Below are 20,613 nucleotides of genomic sequence, written 5' to 3'. Positions count from 1 at the left end.
GTAAAACCGATCAGACACAGCACATGTTTTTAACTAAGCAACAGGCCAAACAAGCTCATTTAGATTCTTTTATTGGTTTGTTGTTTACATAGTAAATATCAATCATGGGGTAGAAATATGAGCGACTTGCTATGAGGAAGCCTCATTCCAGTTAAGACATAAAGGACAATCACATTTGATTTATTGCTACAGTTATAGGGTAGAAGCATTTTTTTATAAAATAAGTTAAACTTGCATCAAAATAATTAATAACTAATAACAATTTACACAAGAAGGGAATAAGAAATCAAAAGCAACTTTTAAAATTAAAAATTATAAAACTCTTTGCAAAAGTGACATACAATCTGAGACAGCAGACACCGGCCTTAAAGGAAACAACTCCGAGATGTGAATACCTGCAGTGATGTGTTGCTCTGAAGTTAGAAGATAGACAATGCTTATGTGGAATTATTTATCAAAAGTGACAAAAGACATTACTGTTCTTCAAGACACAGAACACCAAAGTGACCCGTTGATCAGATGTATTTTAGTCAATTTCAAAACTGCATATTTCTTTGGTCAGTGGTTGTTTCCAAGGCTTATATCACATGCTGGAAGCTTATGAACTACATTATGTACATTAATTACCTCTGCCAGGAGGATCACGCGATTGGTCATGTGCATCCGTGAGTGAGTGTGCATCTCTGTGTCTGTCCACGGCTACCCTCGCATTCTGCTGCAGCAAACTGCAAAATATTTTGTGCGGCCAGTTTTGGCTGCAGGCTCAAGGACCTCTCGTGGTTGAAGTGACTCCCACTTTCTCAAAACACCTTTTATTACCCGTTTCATATTGCCAATGACTGCTGGCTGACTCCTCACTTACTGCTCTCAACTCTTACCAGTCGGAGGCGGAGGCCAGAGAGTATTGCCGACCCCCAGTTGCTAATCTGCGCCCACAATCCCACACTTGTATTGTTTGAGAAGGTGTGTATGGCTTACAGCTAACTGAGCTACCAGTACACTGGTGAGCACATTGCCACCACTCAGTCGCTGCTACGGAGGCAGACAATGTGGTGAGTAGAAGTCTGTTTTTGGTAAGATCGTCTCAAATCGTCTGCATACATCATCGCTTTTTGGAGGAAGTGTGTTCTACGACGCTTTACAACCCCGTTAATGCCTAGAGGGCGTTGGTCCTTGGAAGTGGTCGATTCAGACACACTCTCTGGCGGAGATTTGCACTCTACTGAGTGCACTTTTCTAGTTCAATAAGGAATGCTTAGAAAAGCTAAATGTGCAATTTTTAGGGAATCGTAAGAGCTAGTTCACCTTATTTCATCAACAATAGGAAAATTACATATTTAAAATAAGCACACTGTAATAATAAACACATTGTAACTTTATCTCACTTTATCATTTATGAGAAGATCACTGAGCACAATGTTTTGTCTGTCGGGGCTTCTCCCACCAAAGTTCATTCCCTTTTAAGCCAAGAAAAAAAGAAATTCTATATATTCTCTGTTTCAAAACTACAAGGTGCATATTCACCGTTTGTTGATGAATTCCTGAGGTCTTCAGTGCAAAAAAAACTGTCCACAGAGGAAGGTACTACTTGCTGGTAGCTGTGTGCGGTCTGCCCTTCAGAAGAATGTCATCAGGGACACGAAGACCCTGATAGTGGTGAGAAGTGGAGGTCAGTTCTGGGGGGTGGAGTAGAACGAGTGGTGCTGGTGGCTCTGGTCTGGAGGATTGCTGGCAAACAGGAGAGGAGCGGTCTCTGCTCCGTACCAGCTGGAACACAGTGAGAAGAGGAACACATGAGAACACAACACCTAATCTGAAATCACTTTATTAAACTGTCGTAGATGTATAAAGGCCGTATGGTCATAATATGCGTTTTCAAACTTGCGAGACTTGTCCAGCAGACACCCTGGAGGACCTTTTTCACTGACTAATCTAACAACTATTTTCTCTATTAATCTATTACTTGTTTGGTCTTTAGAATGTTCGAAATCTGTGGAAGATGCTTGTCAAAGTTTTCCTGAGCCAAGAGTGAGGTCTTCCAATGTATTGTTTTGTCAGACCAACAGCCCAAAACCCAAAGATACTCAATTTACAATCATATTAAATTAGAGTTAAAATCCTTCATTGATCAACAGCCAACCGGAAAAAAATCATCAACTTTTGATAATCGATAATCGAACGGTTTCAGGCATTTGTTGAGCAAAAATGCCCCAAAATTCTCTGTTTCAAGCTTAAAATATGTAAAAATGCCTTGAGTTTCATTGTTTTCTAACATCGTCATTTAAAAAAATTCAAATAACGATGAATCGATAAAGTGAGCTGCAGGTTAATCAAAGGATTAAATTATTGTTTATCTGCAGCACTATAGAAAATGCACAGCAACGGATCAGATTGGAGCAGCTGGGCGAGGGAATGCTTGCATTTTTTTCTTAGTTTCCAACTTTAATCATTTAATCAAACATGAGAAGTGGATGAAGAGCTTTCTGTTGATTGACGAACTGATTGCTTGACTTATCGTTTCAACCCGTCCTGTGTGATGACAGTACCTTGAGTGCGGATGTGAACTGCGTGCCCATGGAACAGGTGCATCTTCATCGCTGCGTTGAGGGTCATCAAAGAAATAGGGACGAGGTAGGACCCTGTTGTTGATGGCCATGCTGCTGGTCTGTGAAGAGACACACCCACACACACACACCCCCACACACACAGCTTTAAATGACTTACACTGCTTCGTGTTTCATTTCTTCATTTCGTCATCCGATTGTGCCGACTACCTCTTGAGCCGGCCGGCGAACTCTGAAGATGAGGATGAGCAGACTGGTTGGGAGCAGTTCCCATATGAAGAGGATGGCGCCAAAGGCCATGTAGCCCCTGTCGCCCAGTTCACTGTGCAAGTCCGCCTGCAAGCGCACACACCACACCACACCACACCACACACACACACACACACACACACACACACACACACACACACACACACACACACACACACACACACACACACACACACACACACACACACACACACACACACACACAGGGTTATCTAGTGGTGTGTTGGCATTTTTACTGGCCATGACTTATCATGAGGTTTTGAGATATGAAAATATTGCCAACTGGAACAGTGCGCCGTGCTTTGGACTCAAACATTCACCTGGTCAGAGACGTTGTACCAGTCGAAGTTGAACGACTCCACCCGCTGGCTCTGTGACAGAAAGAGCACCGTCAGGTTGTAGCAGGCTCGGCTGGCGAACAACAAGATCACTGCTGCTCCCAGTGTTGCTGTGCGGCACACTGTGGTGCCCTGGTCGGGTGGAGAGAAAGACACCGTCAGCCTGGAGTACAATCAGAACTACAGAGAAGTGGCTTATGATTTGGGGGGGGCGTGTACTGCACTTCCCTAAAGATGACTTTTAGGTTCTTCTAGGTTGGGATCCTACAATTCCCAAAATGCAACTCTATATTCCCTTTCATTAGACCCTCCCAGACTGGTTAACACCCGCAATTCCAGTTTGTAGGGTTATAAATGTGTAATTTCTGAGCTCAAGCTGAGATAACCCTTATGATGTCATAGTGATGTCATTAGGCTCACTTTCTCAGACTTGATCAAGCTCCTTCAGTGCAACAGAAGACTACGAGTAGGACTAATCATGAGGAGTCAACTAATCTTGTGGTGCCCCTTTAATTTATATGTTTAAGTCAGTGCTGCGTCACTTCCAAGCCTGTTGCCGAGCACACCTTGCTGATCAGGTAGGGGCTGGTGGAGCGCGAGTGTTTGGTCAGCAGCAGCAGCAAAGCGGCCAGCAGCACCGCATCCAGGATGAAGAGCAAGTCGTTGATTAGGACTCGAACCAGGACCAGAGTCCAGGTCAGCTCACCCGACCCGCCGCCGGCTCCTCTGTCCCTGAGGGCCGCACAGACCACATTGACACCGAGGAAGATGGCGCTCAGGGCACCGTATATGCACCGCGCCAGCCACCTGAGGACGACACGGATTATTAACAATGGATTATTGCTCAACGAGGTTTGATCAAGACCAGGGTTCAGAACAAAAGCTTGCTACTGTATTGTTCTGAAGGAAAAGGGGCTCTTTGCTGTAGAGTGAAACTTACACTCCTCTGTCCACGTCTGAGCTATACGTCTCTTTCACTTTGAACAGCACCTGTGTTATAAGAGAGAAATAAGCAACAGAGTGAACAAAAACATCTGACATTAAGAATGAAACTGAAAGTCTTTTCTTTTCAGTCCCCCTAAAGCTCCACACGGTTTCATGTATTTCTTCGGCTAGTGAAAGCAATTCCCCTGCTCAACGATTGTGCAAAGACCTTGAAACTTGTTTTTACTTTCACTTATTTATCTATGACAGGAAATCAGTATTTCCCTCTAAATTGCAGCTGGTGTATCCGAGCTTAAACAAAAAACAAAAACCCCTGTCCCATTCTCCCCAGTCTGACCTGAGTGAAATACAGGTTGATAAGGCTGAGAGTGAAGAACTGCAGGCAGACAGGGAAGCAGTAGAGCAGCCAGTAGACGGCGGCAGGTAGGTGGTTGGCCTCCAGGGCGTTGCAGAAGTAAAAGGAGAACAGGGTGGTGCGGAGGGCAGCCCAGAGCAGGCAGAGGAACAGGAAGACGCTCTGGTAGCTCCATCGCTTGTGTCGGTAGAGGAAGAGGAGCCAGAGCTGCGCGTACACCACCAGGAACAGAGCGGCGTACAGAGCGGTGTAGAGGATGGTGAAGCCCAGCTCGACCGACGGGGCGACGGCTGGCTCCAGGGGGACCGGGACCGGCGGGGTGGAGGAGTTGGGAGGAGGGGCGGCTGTGACCGGAGCTTCCATTGGAGTACTGACGGGACTGACTAACTGTCCATCATCACAGAACAAACTGCTGAACCTTCCCCCTCTCAGCCCAGACGGTCCACATGGGAGACCTGAAACAAAGACACCAGGGGTCAACAGGTCACGAGCAGAACACTGAGCAAGAGATGGGCAATATGGAGGAAAAATGTATACCTTCATAACACGAATATGTATGGCCGATAAGACAATGTACACCATGAGACCTTAGGCCAATACAATAGGCTAATACTGGTTTTTATTTAATTTGTTTTACATCTTAATTAGTGTGCTGTTTAATTTGCTTGATATGCGAAACATCAGACAATCCTATTTTTATTTGAAGCTTTCATAGTTACTCAATAGATTTTCAAAATAAAGTGTACTATTTAATGAAATTACATAAACATAAAACAATCATTTATCCCTATTGCCCACCACAACTAGTTTTTTCTTTAAAAATATTCTGAAATGACCAATGGTCAGTGAGGAAATATTGCCAGACCATATACAGTACCAGTCAAAAGTTTGTTCACACCTTCTCATTCAACTACTTTGAAGAATCTAAAATGTAAAACATATTCTGGTTTGTTTACCACATAATTCCATATGTGTTCCTTCATAGTTTGGATGTCTTCAATATTAATCTATATAAAAACATAAATGAAAATAAAAATAAAGAAAAACCACTGAATGAGAAGGCGTGTCCAAACTTTTGACTGGTACTATATATATATATATATATATATATATATATATATATATATCAATATGAGGTTATTATGTTCTGCAATAACCATAAGGCCTCCCTCCAATATTGATATGAGTCATAGTACGGTTTTATAGCTGTTCTTGACACTGGCTCACGATGGTAACGGGAAGTCAAAACATGAGCTTTCATTCTCAGCTGCAGTATCACAGAATAAATTCATGCAGAAATCTCACTTTAAAAATTGTTCAAAATGAATGACAATGTAACAACCTCCCTGTTATATCAGTCTAATGTCATATGGTATGGTTTACATACTCTGACAGCTGTGTCAACCATTGTATTGACTCAAACCACAGACAGTGACCTGATTAGTTATAGGACAATCACAGAGAGGTTCCGGTTGAACAAATCAGCACAAAAGCTCAAACTTTCTCTTTCATTTTCAACAGTACTGTCAACATTTCAAACTTCTGAAAGTAACACTTGTGGAGCATTATATTGTACAAGTTTCTCACGTGCCCTGGGTACTTGTCAGTGACCTTTGACCTCAGCTCGCTCCATGTCTCAACTCTGGTCTCTGGGACATAAACAACCAGGTCATTTAAGTTCCACCACGGCTTAACTCCCTGAAACCAACTCTGTTAACCAGAAATCAATGTCAACTATTCCTTGTTACGTTTCGCTTTCTCACAAAACAACAAAGCAAACACACCAAATGTATAAACTAGTCAGTAATCATTTAACAACAACAACAGACCTGGTTTAAAGTGAACAACAAGCTCCTGGATCAACAGCAGACGACGGTAATCCCTCGCTTCCGGGTTGTGTGGCCTACGTAGTGCCTGGTGGGCGGGGCTACGAGGACCTACGTAGTGCCTGGTGGGCGGGGCTACGAGGACCTACGTAGTGCCTGGTGGGCGGGGCTACGAGGACATACGTAGTACCTGGTGGGCGGGGCTACGAGGACATACGTAGACCTGGTGGGCGGGGCCAATTGCTTTGAATCCAATCAGCCAATCAGCGAGGACAGGAAATCGCGGTTTCTTCAAGTTGTTGTTTACGTACCTGAAGAAACGCTTCAGGGCTCACCTCGCATTAAACGTCATATTATCAGTTTACGTCACAGAGGAAGGGGTTTCTGCTCGATGTCTCCACATTAAGCCGTCTTCCAGAGAGAGCGAATCCCTAACTCTACGTCCCGTGCCACTGCGTCCTTAAAGCGGGTTCCCCTCAGGATGCCGATGGTGCTGCGGTCCAGGAAATCCATCCGCCCCCGGCAGGCGGGTGAGGAAGAGTTCCGGGACACGACGCCGCCGCCGGCAGCACGGGGAAGGTCGAGCCTCCCGCCCGGGACGTCTGCGCACGAGGTGGGTCTTCTTTGTATTACTCAGCTTTTCCGCCTCCTCTTCCTCCCTCTGCTGCTGAAAACAAGCCTTCACAGTCAGCCACGTCGCTCAGCGGAGAGGTTGTAGTGAAGGAGGGCGTCTGCAGAGACCAGCCGGGCTTAAGCTGTCGTGTGTGTGTGTATATATACATACATACATACATATACATATATATACCTCTGTTACTACTTTATGTGTGCACCATCTGTTAGAATAACCCTTAATAGTTAATAACTGCATCGCGAGCGTCAACCCCTCTGCAAGTTACTGCACCATGGTAAGTGTTGCACTGTGTTTACTATGAGACTGTATGGCTTTAACCATTGGCCTTCTGTACATCCAGATGCATATCCTTCACCTGTGTGTCCTGTAATCGGTCTTGTCCCGTTAGGATTCGGATGAGTCAGACTCTGAGTCCGTCCGAGGCCAAGTGATGGAGACGCATTCAAGTGTCCCTGCTGACCTGGAGGAGGAAACCGCTGAGGAGGCTGGTGTCACGGTAGTCAATCATTCCTCTCACAGAGTAACACACACACACACACACACACACACACACACACACACACACACACACACACACGCACGCACGCACGCACGCGCGCGCACTCCTCTTGCTGTTAGGTGGAGCAGGACTCTTATTTATGCAGCCACGTGGTGAGAGAGATGATGCTGTGTGTCTGTGCAGCAGCATGTTGTCACCAACAGGACATATCGAATGACTAGTGCGGAAGTGTCCTAATCTCCTCTAGCCTGGTGTAGAGCAGTAAAGCCGAATTATATATTATACAGTACCAGTCAAAGGTTTGGACACACCTTCTCATTCAATGGGTTTTCTTTCTTTCTTTCTTTCTTTATACATTGTAGATTAATATTGAAGACATCCAAACTATGAAGGAACACATTATGTGGTAAACAAACAAATGCTCAACAAACCAGAATATGTTTTATATTTTACATTCTTCAAAGTAGTTGAATGAGAAGGTGTGTCCAAACTTTTGACTGGTTCTGTATGTTTAGCATCATGTGAGTTAGTTATTGACATATAAACATAAGAGCTCAACCAAAAGCTTTGAGATCAATATCACTTGATATTTGTGGGTTAATATTATCTTATTTGTGTTTTTTATTATTAAAAATATATATTTTGTGCATTTATGGAAAAAAAGACCATTGACTGATATCTATATTTGTACAAGAACAATCCTGTATTAGTTGGGCTGGATAGTTGTTGTTTTTTTCACAGCAGGCATTGTGTGTTGTCAGGACAAGCCCAGGTGTTACTGATAACATTAACGATGACCCTGCTCTATTCAAGCGTCGCTGTTAGCTGTGACAGTGAGCCAGCATGCTCGTTAGCAGGACCCTGAACCTGAAGCAGCTCAATTGCCCGTAGGTGTGGATGTGAGTGTGAATGGTTGTTTGTCTCTATATGTCAGCCCTGCGACAGACTGGCGACCTGTCCAGGTGTACCCTGCCTTCTCCCATTGACAGCTGAGATCGGCTCCAGCACCCCTGCGACCCTTAACTGGATAAGCAGGTTACGGACAATAAATGAATGAATGAATGAATGTCCTATTGTGACAAGAAAAAACTGTGACACAAAAAAAGGGAAAATAATCACTTCTTTTAACTTCTGGCAGGTGTTCAGTAGCATCAAGGTAGAGTAAATGAAACACTGTTTGGACAGTAACGTCATAGTCTATTGGAGGACTACAATACATCTTGTAGAATGAATGCAGCAGCTGCAGAAATATGACCAGCAGATCAGCCACGCCTTGATGAGCCATCCCGGCTTTCTTCTTTGGAATACTGAAACACGGTTGCCATGGGATGTCAGCGTATGTTTAATGGAAATGGAGCTTAAAGCAAAGCAAGTTTAGTGTCCAGCTTTTGACTGCCATCAGAATGTAAAGTTGAAGAATGTTTGTAGCCATGGTAACACTCATGTCTTGTGCATAAACAAGTAGGACAACATGTTGATCAGTGTGTGCCGGCCATGCTGAGGTGTACCAGACAGGGAGAGCTCATTTGAATAGGTGTGACTTGTCTAGTTAGCTGTTGCAGTGCTACGGAACCCTCTCCAGGTAATATATATAGTATACATATATGTAGTATATATAATATGCAGCGTTAGTGTCAAGACAAAAGACAACATTAGGTTTGCAAATATCTTCTTTTTTTAACTGTTTGCATTTTTTAAAAGATATTTCAGTTGTTATGTGCAGCAATGGGGGACGACATGAGAGTATTTTTTTTTTTAGAGCCATTGAGTTAAAACTTGTGTGTGAGATAGATATTCATATAAGCTACACAGGATGTAGGATGTATATATTTTTCCTCATAAAGTGCGATCCTCCTCAGGAGCTGAAGTATTGCAGTGTGGTGCTGGACCGCCTGCTGGTTGACGACAAGGCTGCAAGAAAAGAGTTTGAGGAGAAAGAAGACATGAACCGCAAAGGCGGTAAACTCGTCTCCCGAATCCCCACTTTCAACAAACGGCCGGCCATTGCCAGCGCGACCCCGGAGCCAGCTGCTCTCAAAAAAGATGCCCCCGTCCCCGGAGCTCAGCCTGCTGGGAAGGCTTCAGGTGGGAGTGCGGAGGCCTCGAAATCCAAGCCGCTCGAGGTCAGAGAAACGGCTCTCCCACTGCCAACAGTCCGCGTCCCCAAAGTCGGCCTGGAAGCCCCCCCTCCGTTCGGCAGTCCAGAACTAGCAGCAGCAGCCCGTAGTCCCCTGATTACTGCACCCAAGAGCTGGAGTTTGTCCGAGCCTGCACAGTACTCTTCAATGACTGCGAGCCCCAGGCCTGCCCTCAGACCAGACCACGGCTCGGAGCAGCATGTACCAGAGCGAGACCAGAGCAAAGAGTTTGAAACAGAAACTGACGGCGCACGGGCTGCCCCCGTATCTCGCCATCCAGCCGAGGCCTACGTCAGCCAAAAGCCACCGGAGGACGCAGAAGAGCAGCACGGAAGAAGCAGGATCATCCTCACTGCTTCTGGAGATACGGAAAAGTCAGAGCCCGCGGACATCCTTCACGCAGCCGAGGTTAGCCAAGAGGAGGCCATTATGGATGAACAGCCGCCGTGGGACACGAAGCCGACGCACCCGCTTGAATTAAATGACAGCAGATCCTCGTCAGACGTTGAATGCGAGGATGAGTTTGCGGATGAGAAGTCTGAGGGCCACGATTCAGCGGAGGAGCATCACGAACCGCTCATACTAAGCCAGCCTGAGGTTTCTGATGCCGCAGAGGAAAGGGCCGACGTCGATGAACCGACCTCTCCTGTAGCGCCAGAGAAACCCACTAAAGCTCAGTCGACCAGGTCAACCAAGGTGAGCCATGTTGATCTTATTGCCTCCCACTGTTGCCTCTGTGGTCTTATCAGAGTGAGACAGCCACACAAAATGGAATGTCACCACGCCCTGCAGCAACAGCTTTGGCATGCAACACGGTCCTCGGCTGTTCCCCAGTCTCCTGTCACAGCTGTGCTCGGGTCTTCACACATTCGCTCACAAGCTAAACTGGTTCTGGTTTTGTTCCGCAGAGCTCAGGATGCTCCAGTTTCGTCCTCTTCTGCTTCTTGCCCACCACCCTGCTGCTTCTAGGGGGGTTCGGCCAGCACGTTTGGCACTACGGCCTTCCCCTGTCCGTGGCTCAGCTCGCGGCTCAGCTGGAGCTGCACTGGCTGGAGGGCTTCGGCTTCGTACCAGAGCCTTGCAGCACCGACTGTCGGTAAGACAATTTGTTGTTGTGAACCACTAGCTGTGACAAAAGGAGTCATTTGTACCGGCCCCGAGTTCGTAATCTGCCCTGTGGCACTGTGCTGCATGTCATCCCTTCTCTCTCCCCCAAAATGGACATGATGCAACAGACATCATCGTCCATTTTGCCGTTTTAAAGCTGACATATGAGCAGTTAAAGAAATGTCATAAGAGCTCTGCAAAATCCAGGCCAACTTCAAAGTTGAGCGGCTCTAGTTTGAGATGATGGCAGCATTGTGTTTGGTTTGTACGTGGTTGGAGCTTTAGTTTCTCCCCCTCCTTTGCTCAGAGTGCAGTTGGTGGAGAGCATCCCCGTGGGTCTCTACCAGTCTTCTCCCTCGCCCAGAGGGAGCATCGCAGACAGCTGGCTGCGTCTGCTGGACAAGGCCAACAGCTCGGTGCAGATCGCTGCTTTCTACTTGACTCTGCGAGGCGACGAGTTGGCGGACTCCTCTGACTCTCAGGTTAGCTCAGTGGCGTGCTCTACTCTGATGATGCACTAATGTTTTGATCCTCTAATGTGTGTGATATCACGTCCACATATTTTGCAGGGAAGAATGGTCTTTGAGCAACTTAAACAGCTCAAATCCAAAGGCGTGAACCTCCAGATTGCCGTCAACGCCCCCCAGAGCTCGACTGAAGATACAGCACAACTGGCTGCAGCAGGTACGTTGTCACTACGACATGGAGCTCTCTGTGTTTCCTCAGTGCCGTGTGCACCATCAAATACAACTGAACTAGGCCACATCACCTGTATGTTAAAAACACACACATTTAGGATGGGTAAAACAACACAGGTTCATTTAATCTAAGATTAGTTCTATTCTGAATTTAGCAAAACTGGGTTTAAACTGAGCAATTATTTATAATTAAGTAGGGCTCTGTGGCATAAAAAACTTCTTCTCTGTATTATTAACAAAACATTATATTGCTAGCCAGCTAGCTAGCTAACTAAAACGTAAATGAGTTAGTCTAACGTTACTCATGATAGTTAGGCAGAAAACTTATTGGCCAAATTAATGAATCAAGACGGCCATATAATAGATTTTAACAGCACAATAAGAAAATACATTTCACAGGAAGGAAAGAAAGACAATCAGCTCCAGGACAGTTTCCTTGCTGAACAGTTATCTGGATATAAACTTAGCAGCAGCAGCATCATAAAACTCAGTTTGGTTGAGTCTGTCCCTTAACTTTTGTATAAGAACTAGATTATTTAGCTCTAACCGTCACAAAAAGGCAACCACTTCCTCCTTTCTCCTCAAGTGTAAGTTAACAGTTAATTCTGGATCAAATTTACATTGGAGTTTAAAGTTATGGTGCAACCGAATCTAAGCTAAACTGATGTTTAAACAGAGGTTTAACTTTATGGTTAAACCATGATTTAATCAGGTTCAAAAATTAAATTGACTCTGCACTAATTTCTGATCGTCTGTGTGTTTTTTTTAATTTTGTTTTCAGGTGCAGAAGTCAGAGAGGTGGACCTCGGGGCTGTGACTGGAGGCATTGTCCACACCAAGCTGTGGGTGGTGGATCAAAAGCACTTCTACCTGGGTAGTGCCAACATGGACTGGCGCTCCCTCAGTCAGGTAGGAGGGCTCTTTCCTACAGACAAATGTCCACTCTACATGTTTGACATAAAGTAACAGTCCCAGCGGTGGCGGTGGCAGAACTAACGCGTCCCGTGTGCTTTGTTAAAACCAGGTGAAGGAGGTCGGCCTGTCTGTGGAGGACTGCAGCTGCCTGGCTCAGGACGCCTCTCGGGTCTTTGGGGTGTACTGGAGCATCGGCGGCGCGGCCAACGGCTCCCTGCCGCCGTACTGGCCTGCTCGTCTCTCTGCCCTGTCCAGCTCCCAGAATCCCCTGCGACTGAAGTTCAACGGAGTGCCTGCTCAAGTCTACCTGTCTGTAAGTACTGGAATGCTTTTTTTTTTTTTTTTTTTTTTTTTTTTTTTTTTTACAGATATTTCTGAACATAATACATTTAAACCTGAAATATTTTTCAGATTTTAATGGAATAGGAGGATACGACACAGCATTTACATTGTCATATGACAAATAAGTTCACACCATTTTGAATTTTTGAATTTCATATCCTAACATAGCATATCCTCTCTGTGGTTGCTCCAGTGTTCCTCACTTCCTGTGTTGTATCCGTCTCCTGCAGAGCGCCCCTCCTCAGATCTCCGCCCGCGGCCGCTCCGACGATCTCTCCACCATCCTGTCGGTCATCGACGACGCCCAGAGATTCATTCACATCTCCGTCATGGACTACCTCCCTCTGTCTCAGTACACAGAACCGCTCAGGTGAGATGAGCCTCTCGACCCCAGAGTTGACCTCTGCACTGTTACAATGCTAGACACAAACCAACGCCTCATGCAAAACAATGGTTTAAATCTCTTTAAATCTAGATTTAGGTATTGCGCTGCGTTCACACAAACACAAAGGGAATTATTTGCGCCGCGTTTGGTGTGAACGCATCATTACAGTAACAAATAATGCAACACAGGATGTCTTGAGAATAGATAATGGGTATTCAATGACGACACTGGACCCTGATTGGCTGACAAAGCAACTCTTCTGAGTAAGATGAGATTCGTCCTCTGACTTCTAATTCAAATGTTGGAGACTTGCATAACTGGATTAAAGCTGATCAGCACTGTGATGCTTTTAGAAGTGTCCAAACACATTACAGAGGACATTCAAACTGAGGATAATGTATTCTGCTGTGTAATCCTTTTAAAGCAGCGCAGACATTTTCCATTTCTCGGCTTGGCTGGGTTTTTTCCTCTAATTTGCCCACCAGCACCACAGATGTTCTGATATTTCCCTGTCTTCTAGAAAGCTTTCCCCGCTATAGGGCTCAAACTGTGCGCTGGTCCTCCTCTCTCAGGTTCTGGCCGGCCATCGACTCCGCCCTGCGTGCTGCGGCCTGCACCAGAGATGTCCAGGTCAGACTCCTGGTCAGCTGCTGGAAGCACTCCCCTGCCCCCATGTTCCCCTTCCTGCAGTCCCTGCTGGCCCTCAACAGGCCTCAGCTGAAGTGTGACATTGACGTGGTGCGTTGGGAGATTTTTTTGGATTTGCTGTACAATGACTCAGACATGGTCACGTACACAGAACGCTGATATATCTTAAACCTCTGATGTTTTGTTTCCGTGCAGAAAATATTTACAGTGCCTTCAACGGCGGAGCAGATGAAGATTCCCTTTGCACGAGTCAATCATGCCAAGTACATGGTCACGGACAGAGTGGTCTACATAGGTACGCTATAACCAATACCTGACCCTTCAGACAAACAAAAGACCCACTGTGACAGGCTCAGAGGAAGAAAATAACTCCTATAGATGACTAATAATAAAGTAGATTTATGAAAGTATTGTACTTAAAGATTAACTTTAACCTGGACCTTATCAGTTTTTGAAACTGGTCCAGAATTATGGCAGCTTCTAAACAGGCTGTAATGTAATCTTCCAGGCAATTTCTCACCCTCACTGTACGTCCACTGTAAGTGCTTGATTTTGGCATTGACAGGTTTAGATTGTTATTTTAAGGGTCCGACAACATTATGGGACGGACACTGCAGAGAAATAAAAAGGTTTTCTTTACATATTGTCTCATTCGCTAACGCTAAGAACCCAACAAACTGACAACAATGGAACGCCTATCTCCAACTCTTTCTCTCGTTTCCACCGTTGTCTTCCTGCAACAAGTCACATGATGACATTAACAAACAGAGAGGTAAAGAAAAAGGTTTTATTTCTCTGTAGGGTCCATCCATAAATTTGTCGGACACTTTTAATAACGATCTATCAGGACGTTCATTTACAGAGAGGAATTTCCTGGAAGGATTTCAGGCTGCAGGGCCATCACTCCCTTAGTCACTTAGACAGAAAAACAGGAACATAGAGTCCAAGTCAAAACAACCAAGCTACCTCTTTAAGGACAGTCTTGAAATATATTGGAAATATTGTACTTATTACTCTCATACATTTGCCTTTCGATGTGCATATTGTGTGTGTAAAAAATTTTATTTGCTTTTTAAACATGATGCTTTGTTCAGAGAAGTAAACTTCTACCTTTTGAGTCATTATAATCTGGAATTGAGTTTATTTTTTGATTTCTTATAAAAAAGTTTCTCTTTTTTTTTAAGTTTGCCAGTGTAGGAGACATAATTCAACCTGTTTTTTATCCAGATCAACTTGCCTCCAGAAAAATCAAATGTCAAAAAATCCACTTTTTCTTAAATGGAACCCATGCGGTGGAGAGATTATGAATCTCACCAACATGTTAGCTGTTAGTCCTTTTTAGTTCCTGTGTCTTCTCATGCGATCGAACTGATGTGTCCGTGTTCACAGGGACGTCCAACTGGTCCCAGAACTACTTCACCCAGACAGCCGGAGTGGGCTTGGTGGTGAACCAGACCGGCTCCGTGGTTGAAAAAGGCCAAGAGACCCTGCAGAGCCAAGCAGAGGAGCTGTTCCTCAGAGACTGGACGTCTGAGTATGCCAGCAGTCTCTCTCTGGACGACGTGGACGTTTGCCCCCGCCACCCATACTGAGGGCCAATTGTTCAAATAAAGCACATTGAAGATGAGCATCCTGCCTGCTGCTGCCACTTGAACTTTATTCAGCTTCTGCAGAATCCGCTTGCTGTACCGTGTGAATGAACACACTTTATCTTATGGCCGTTTCCCGGCTGGCTGGCTGCCTTTCTGTATATAATTGCAAGTTTTTTTTTTAAAGTATTTTGTTCCGGAACGTATCATTTTTATACTCTGCATTGTTCTGAATATTTTCTTAAGAGTAAATGTGCAAGGGGAACTCGCTTTGTACAATTTATTTTCATGCCTGGAGCATTCTGTATATTTTCTCTTAAACATGTCGGTGCCAAGCTTTAACATCCTCACGCAGGAGATAAAACATTTCCAAAGAGGTTCATACACAGACGGCCATGTTTGCACCGCTGAAGCTATCAGCTGTTAATGTTTATGTAGTGAAACCATACGATATGTTACTCCAAGATGCTTGTAAATACTGATGTCTTGCTCACAAAGAAATCCAATTTGAATATGTACCACTACAGACAGTAAAAACCGAGCATGCTTTGCTTTATGATTAAAGTGTTCTGTACTTCTCAGGCACCTGTTACTGTATATAATTACTAAATGTGCCCGTTTCCTTCATTACCAGGGTCACATGTTCTATGCTTGACACACTGTTCCTGTTATCAGTGGACCTGTTTCTTTAGTAACAGAGCAGTTTGGTGGATGTTTCTGTATAAATAAAACCTTCTTGGATGGTGATCTTTGAGAGCGTCATGAGTACGAGGACAGGAGGGTTGTCGATTCACCCTAACTACCAAACTTGTTTCTTGCTTGCCTCTCCCGTATGCAGTTAGTTTTTGGTTAAATTGTGCCTTTTTTTTTTTTTTTTTAAAAAGGTGCAATATATGGAATTCAGAGCATTAACATAGCAGCAAACAACTATTTGCTATGTGAAGATATAGTGGAGTGATACTACCTGATCAGACAATAAAAAGGCCCTTTCCCTTGTGTGTTGTTATCAGAGCTTCTCCTTTATTGCTTACATTGCCGTAAACCGGGCATGTCACGTGTACTTTTAGTGCATGTGAGCTTGAACTATCTGCATGGATAGTCATGAAGAGACAACTCTTTAGGTAAGGGAGATAGTTGTTTTCTGGGTGAACTGACCTTTTTAAATATTCCTGATCATTTTTTTTTATTAGTTACAAGTTGGATGAAAATGTATTTTTTTTTTGTGCCATAAAATCAAATAAAAACAATACATTCAACTTAACTGACTTTGTCTCAGGCTTGGCTGATGGTTAATGTATCTTTATTTTCACATTTGAGAATCTTGATTTCACTACACAAATAACATAAAACATTTAACAGACAAATGGAAACAAACTGGAGCCTACGTTAAATCTGAAGGATCTTGTTCTATGTGCAAAAAAATCTTCATGATGGATCTTTTTTCTTTTTTTTTTTTTTTAAATCTCAGTGAGTATCTCAGTGACATCTGCTGCAGTTACAGGTTCATCACTTCTCGATCCATGTTAGAGTCTCTGCTCGATGCTAGAACCTTCCTGTGCTGCTTCTCCATCCATCCAGCTGTATTTACTCCACAGGTGATAGACGAACAAGAGACAACAGAGGGTGAACGAATACGCTTCTCAGCGTAGCGTCTTTTTGCTCCATCTCTGATCGTGACAGTCATCCAAATCCTTCCATTTTTCACGCACAGAGGCCTCAAAGACGCAGGAGTGTTTGCTCTGACGGAGAGGGATGAGCTCCATCCTGCTCTCATTCCATGGAGAGCTGCACACTGTCCGTCTGTCCCTGCTGCTGGTCAAATTTCCTGGCTAAAAAAAGACAAGAGAACATTTTAATTTACCCAGAAAGTCAACACGAAACACGGTCTAGGTCATCAAGCGAAAGCATCAGATAGATTTCTCAGTTATTGTTGGTTTACATGAGAGCACTTCCTGGTGTTTAACCAAAAAAGAATGGGTTGAAACATTGTTTAATGATCATATCTCTCTTCTATAGAATGGAACAGGGTAATAGATACATTTTGCATCATTAGCCCAGATCTTGTGCAAGCTCCACTGATGCTCACCCAGAGAGTACATCTCCAGCTGCTGCCTCAGGCGGACCTTCTGCAGGCTGTCGTAGAAGTTGGGCTCCGGGCTGCTGCCAACGGTGGGAGGCAGAGTGAAGATACGCATGATCTTCCTCTTGTTTCTAAGTCATAGGTGAACACAGAGACGGCTTTCAGGGAGACAAATAGGCCATGTTGCTTCTACAGAATCTCACCTTTTATTTCTGACGATTCACAACAACAAATTAAAATTGACATAAAATTTAAATATATTGAGTTTGGAGGATTACATGGATGCAGAGTGAGCCAGACGACCCAACAAATGATTCTTATTGCTAAAGTAATGAATATGATGTACGCTTATCATCCTGTAACCAACAAAACATTAAAATACGGACATTTTCAATTGAGTCTGGCTCGATTTTTTTATATTTTGAGAGAACACATGAAGGGAGAAACACTCTAATAACTTGCTGCCAAAAGGGAAGCAGAATGAATAATCTTTAATTATTCAATTATTTTTGTCTGATATTGAAGATATCAAGATGAAATGTTCTTTCTTCTTTGACATATTCAAAGTGACCTTTATTTTGACATATCCTCCTATCGTGTGACAAATAAGAGAGCCTACTGTCAAAGAAAACAGCTGACTATTGCATTGTGGGAAATAAGAGCATCACTCATCTTAAACTGGTTACATTTGTAACAGTTTGGAAAGAAGGTCAGCCAATTTCTCCATATCAGGGGGGAGGAAGTATTCACAATGTCATGTACATATATCCATGAATAAATAACACTGCATGACAATACTATTGCTATTTATATATTATTTAATATTTTCTATTTTCTTAAATGATTTATAGGACACATGTATGGTGCAGTTCAGTGAAAATGTTGTGAAATGTAATGATAAATTAACTCAAATATGAAAATTCACACACCATAAAAACGTATTTTTTCCAAAAATATTGTTTGTAAAAAAAAAATAAAAAAGCATATTTTACTGCATATAGCAGTTGCACCTCCATCTATAAGCAAACAACACAACAACAATGCAGTGACAGAGAGGAGACTTTAGTGCGCGTGCTCACTTCCTGGCGTACATCAGCAGGGCGAAGCTGACCAGGATCACGAGCAGGTACACGTTGGTCGCCTCGTTCCACGCCTCGTGCACCGAGTAGTCGATCGACTCGGGCTCGCTCCCGTGACCCCCCATTGCAATACGACGACACGCGCGGATAACCGTGTGAAACGAGGGGTTCTTTATCGGATGCGCTTTCGTTGCTCGCGTTAAGCTCGCGACCGGACACAACTGAGTGCAGTAAACACCGACGTCATTTCCATCGACGTCATCTTCTCGGTTTCCGGTAGCGAAAGCGCTGCGGTGCGCGTGGTTGCTTCCTACGGTCCGAGTTAGAACAGAACGCGAACGTGCAAAGCTGTTCTAAATGAGGGCTTGGAGGGGAGTCGAACTCGCAACCTTGAGTAGTATCATGAACGTGCTGTTGTTTTTCATTAGTCAAATAAATATACTTCACATCATCATCCTCATTTCCATTTTCTGCTCCAATATACTTTAAATTCTAGATATTCTATGTATTCTAAATAGCATAGGCATATTTGTATTATTTTATTATTTGTACTAGTACTAGTACATTGGCATATGAGACTTTATACAAACATGATCCTGTTCTATAATGCATTGCTATAGATTAAACTAGAAAAACAGTAGAAATATAAAATAATTGAACTCGTACTTTTAACTTTTATTCACTAGATAACAATAAATTTGGTATTTTTATATTGTAGTATTGATACTTTTACTTAGGTAAAGGAGCAGAATACTTCCTTTACCACAGATTTTATATTATTCATATTGTATTATTATTATTATTATTATTATTGTGAATCATACATTCATTAAGGCACTGATTGTTTAAACCTGTAAACAGAGTCTCTCTGGATGAGTTCTTAAGGAGCAACACAGTCAGACATTTGACCCACACAACGCTGGTAGTAACGACATTAGCACACTTAAAACAACATGTTTTCCTCTGAACGAACAGTGTCCATTGAAGCGTATGAGGCGGTCCGCGTCGCTCGTGATACTTTACAAGAGCGCGTGGAGTCAATCATGCAGCAAAATGAGATGTTGTTCAAACTAAACATGTCCCTCTATGAGCAGATGGAAGAGGTCCAGTCGGAGAGGGACGCAAAGGCCCGGGAAATGGAGGTAAGAGTCAGGGCCTTGGAGGAAGACAAGGTTACCGTGCTCCGATATATGTGGAGGAGCTGACGAGGAACCTCATGAGGGCGTTTGGTGTCGTGGACGAGTACATGAACGCAGAGCAGCAGAGGGAGGAGCAATCCAGGGAGGAGATGGAGGAGAGACGGGCAAGCCAGCCAAGAGAGAAGGAAGTTAGGAAGGAGACAGTGGACAGAAGGTCAGTGGAGGTCACAAAGCAGGGACAGACAACTCAGAAAAAGAGAGGAGGGAGTTAAAGGGGGAGACAGTGGACAAGAGGAGTGTGGAGTTGATAGATGAGGGACAGACAACCGAGCAAAGAGAGGAGGAAGTCATGGAGGAGACAGTGGACAATAGGTCCGTTGAGGTGACAGAGGAGAGAGAGGAGGGATGTAAGGGGGAGACAGCTGACAGGAGGTCCATGACGGTGAGAGTGGGAGTCGAGTCACAGCAAGATATCAACCCCGCGGTCCAAGAGGTGTTTGAAGGCGAGGCGGAGACCTTGGAGGACAGCGTCCCGCCGAGGTCCACCGGGACGAGGAGGGTGAGGAAGTTCTTCTCCTCCAAGTGGAAAAAGATGCAAGAGGGTCTTCATGTCAGGATAGAGGGGGGACGAAGGCCTGCGAGTGATTTGGCTCGAGGAGGAATGAGAACCAATGGGAACCAAAAAGAGTGAGACGAAAAAAATGATTAGGCCCATCAAACCCCCAAAAAGGAGGCAAATAATAACAATTACTAGGCAAGTAATTAATCAGTATGCAAAAAAATTAACATTCAGTAGCCCACCCCCCGAAAAAAAAGAAATTTATAGGCAATAAAAACTATTAATAGGCAAAAAGATTATTAATAGGCCCATAAAACAAACAAAAAACTAAGTAGGACAAATAATAAAAATTACGAGGCAAGTACCCCCCCCAAAAAATACACAATTAGTAGGCAATAAACATTCAGTAACCCCCCCAAAAAAAAAAATATCTATAGCAATAAAAAAAAAAATCAATAGGCCCATAAAATTATTAATAGGCCCATAAAACAAAAGTAGGACAA

At 44.0% G+C, this 20,613-nt stretch overlaps 3 protein-coding genes across 7 annotated transcripts; 1 reads left to right on the top strand and 2 right to left on the bottom strand.

Annotated features, from left to right (window-relative positions):
* Positions 1 to 55: 55 nt before the first annotated feature.
* gpr137 (G protein-coupled receptor 137) lies at positions 56 to 7,302 on the bottom strand. Of its 2 annotated transcripts, none has more exons than XM_054597064.1 (8): positions 7,288 to 7,302; positions 4,455 to 4,927; positions 4,113 to 4,162; positions 3,739 to 3,979; positions 3,155 to 3,304; positions 2,775 to 2,900; positions 2,547 to 2,665; positions 56 to 1,767 (listed from the first exon to the last, which is right to left on the bottom strand). In XM_054597064.1, exons 2-8 carry the CDS (start codon positions 4,833 to 4,835, stop codon positions 1,671 to 1,673), a joined length of 1,164 nt encoding a protein of 387 aa, XP_054453039.1. In that variant the 5' UTR covers positions 4,836 to 4,927; positions 7,288 to 7,302; the 3' UTR covers positions 56 to 1,670. The 2 variants fall into 2 exon arrangements, with proteins under 2 accessions (XP_054453039.1, XP_054453038.1); XM_054597063.1 differs by lacking the exon at positions 7,288 to 7,302 and adding an exon at positions 6,302 to 6,388.
* pld7 (phospholipase D family, member 7) lies at positions 6,554 to 16,422 on the top strand. 3 transcript variants are annotated; one of them, XM_054597060.1, is made up of 12 exons: positions 6,554 to 6,911; positions 7,321 to 7,428; positions 9,291 to 10,265; positions 10,478 to 10,665; positions 10,984 to 11,158; positions 11,246 to 11,360; positions 12,156 to 12,283; positions 12,399 to 12,602; positions 12,862 to 13,001; positions 13,589 to 13,754; positions 13,860 to 13,959; positions 15,054 to 16,422. In XM_054597060.1, exons 1-12 carry the CDS (start codon positions 6,780 to 6,782, stop codon positions 15,254 to 15,256), a joined length of 2,634 nt encoding a protein of 877 aa, XP_054453035.1. In that variant the 5' UTR covers positions 6,554 to 6,779; the 3' UTR covers positions 15,257 to 16,422. The 3 variants fall into 3 exon arrangements, with proteins under 3 accessions (XP_054453035.1, XP_054453036.1, XP_054453037.1); XM_054597061.1 differs by lacking the exon at positions 6,554 to 6,911 and adding an exon at positions 6,926 to 7,206; XM_054597062.1 differs by lacking the exons at positions 6,554 to 6,911; positions 7,321 to 7,428 and adding an exon at positions 7,584 to 7,730 and having other exon boundaries at positions 15,054 to 16,420.
* Positions 16,423 to 16,538: 116 nt separating this feature from the next.
* On the bottom strand, positions 16,539 to 18,736 carry smim19 (small integral membrane protein 19). Of its 2 annotated transcripts, none has more exons than XM_054597067.1 (3): positions 18,425 to 18,736; positions 17,340 to 17,464; positions 16,539 to 17,082 (listed from the first exon to the last, which is right to left on the bottom strand). In XM_054597067.1, the coding sequence occupies exons 1-3, from the start codon at positions 18,535 to 18,537 to the stop codon at positions 17,024 to 17,026; spliced, it is 297 nt and encodes a 98-aa protein (XP_054453042.1). In that variant the 5' UTR covers positions 18,538 to 18,736; the 3' UTR covers positions 16,539 to 17,023. The 2 variants fall into 2 exon arrangements, with proteins under 2 accessions (XP_054453042.1, XP_054453041.1); XM_054597066.1 differs by having other exon boundaries at positions 16,545 to 17,082; positions 18,413 to 18,727.
* Between the last annotated feature and the right edge of the window lie 1,877 nt (positions 18,737 to 20,613).

This window comes from Anoplopoma fimbria, chromosome 4 (assembly GCF_027596085.1).
Source record: "Anoplopoma fimbria isolate UVic2021 breed Golden Eagle Sablefish chromosome 4, Afim_UVic_2022, whole genome shotgun sequence".
Lineage (NCBI taxonomy): Eukaryota > Metazoa > Chordata > Actinopteri > Perciformes > Anoplopomatidae > Anoplopoma > Anoplopoma fimbria.
Note: the sequence above shows the minus strand (reverse complement) of the source record. Positions and strands in the feature narration are given on the sequence as shown.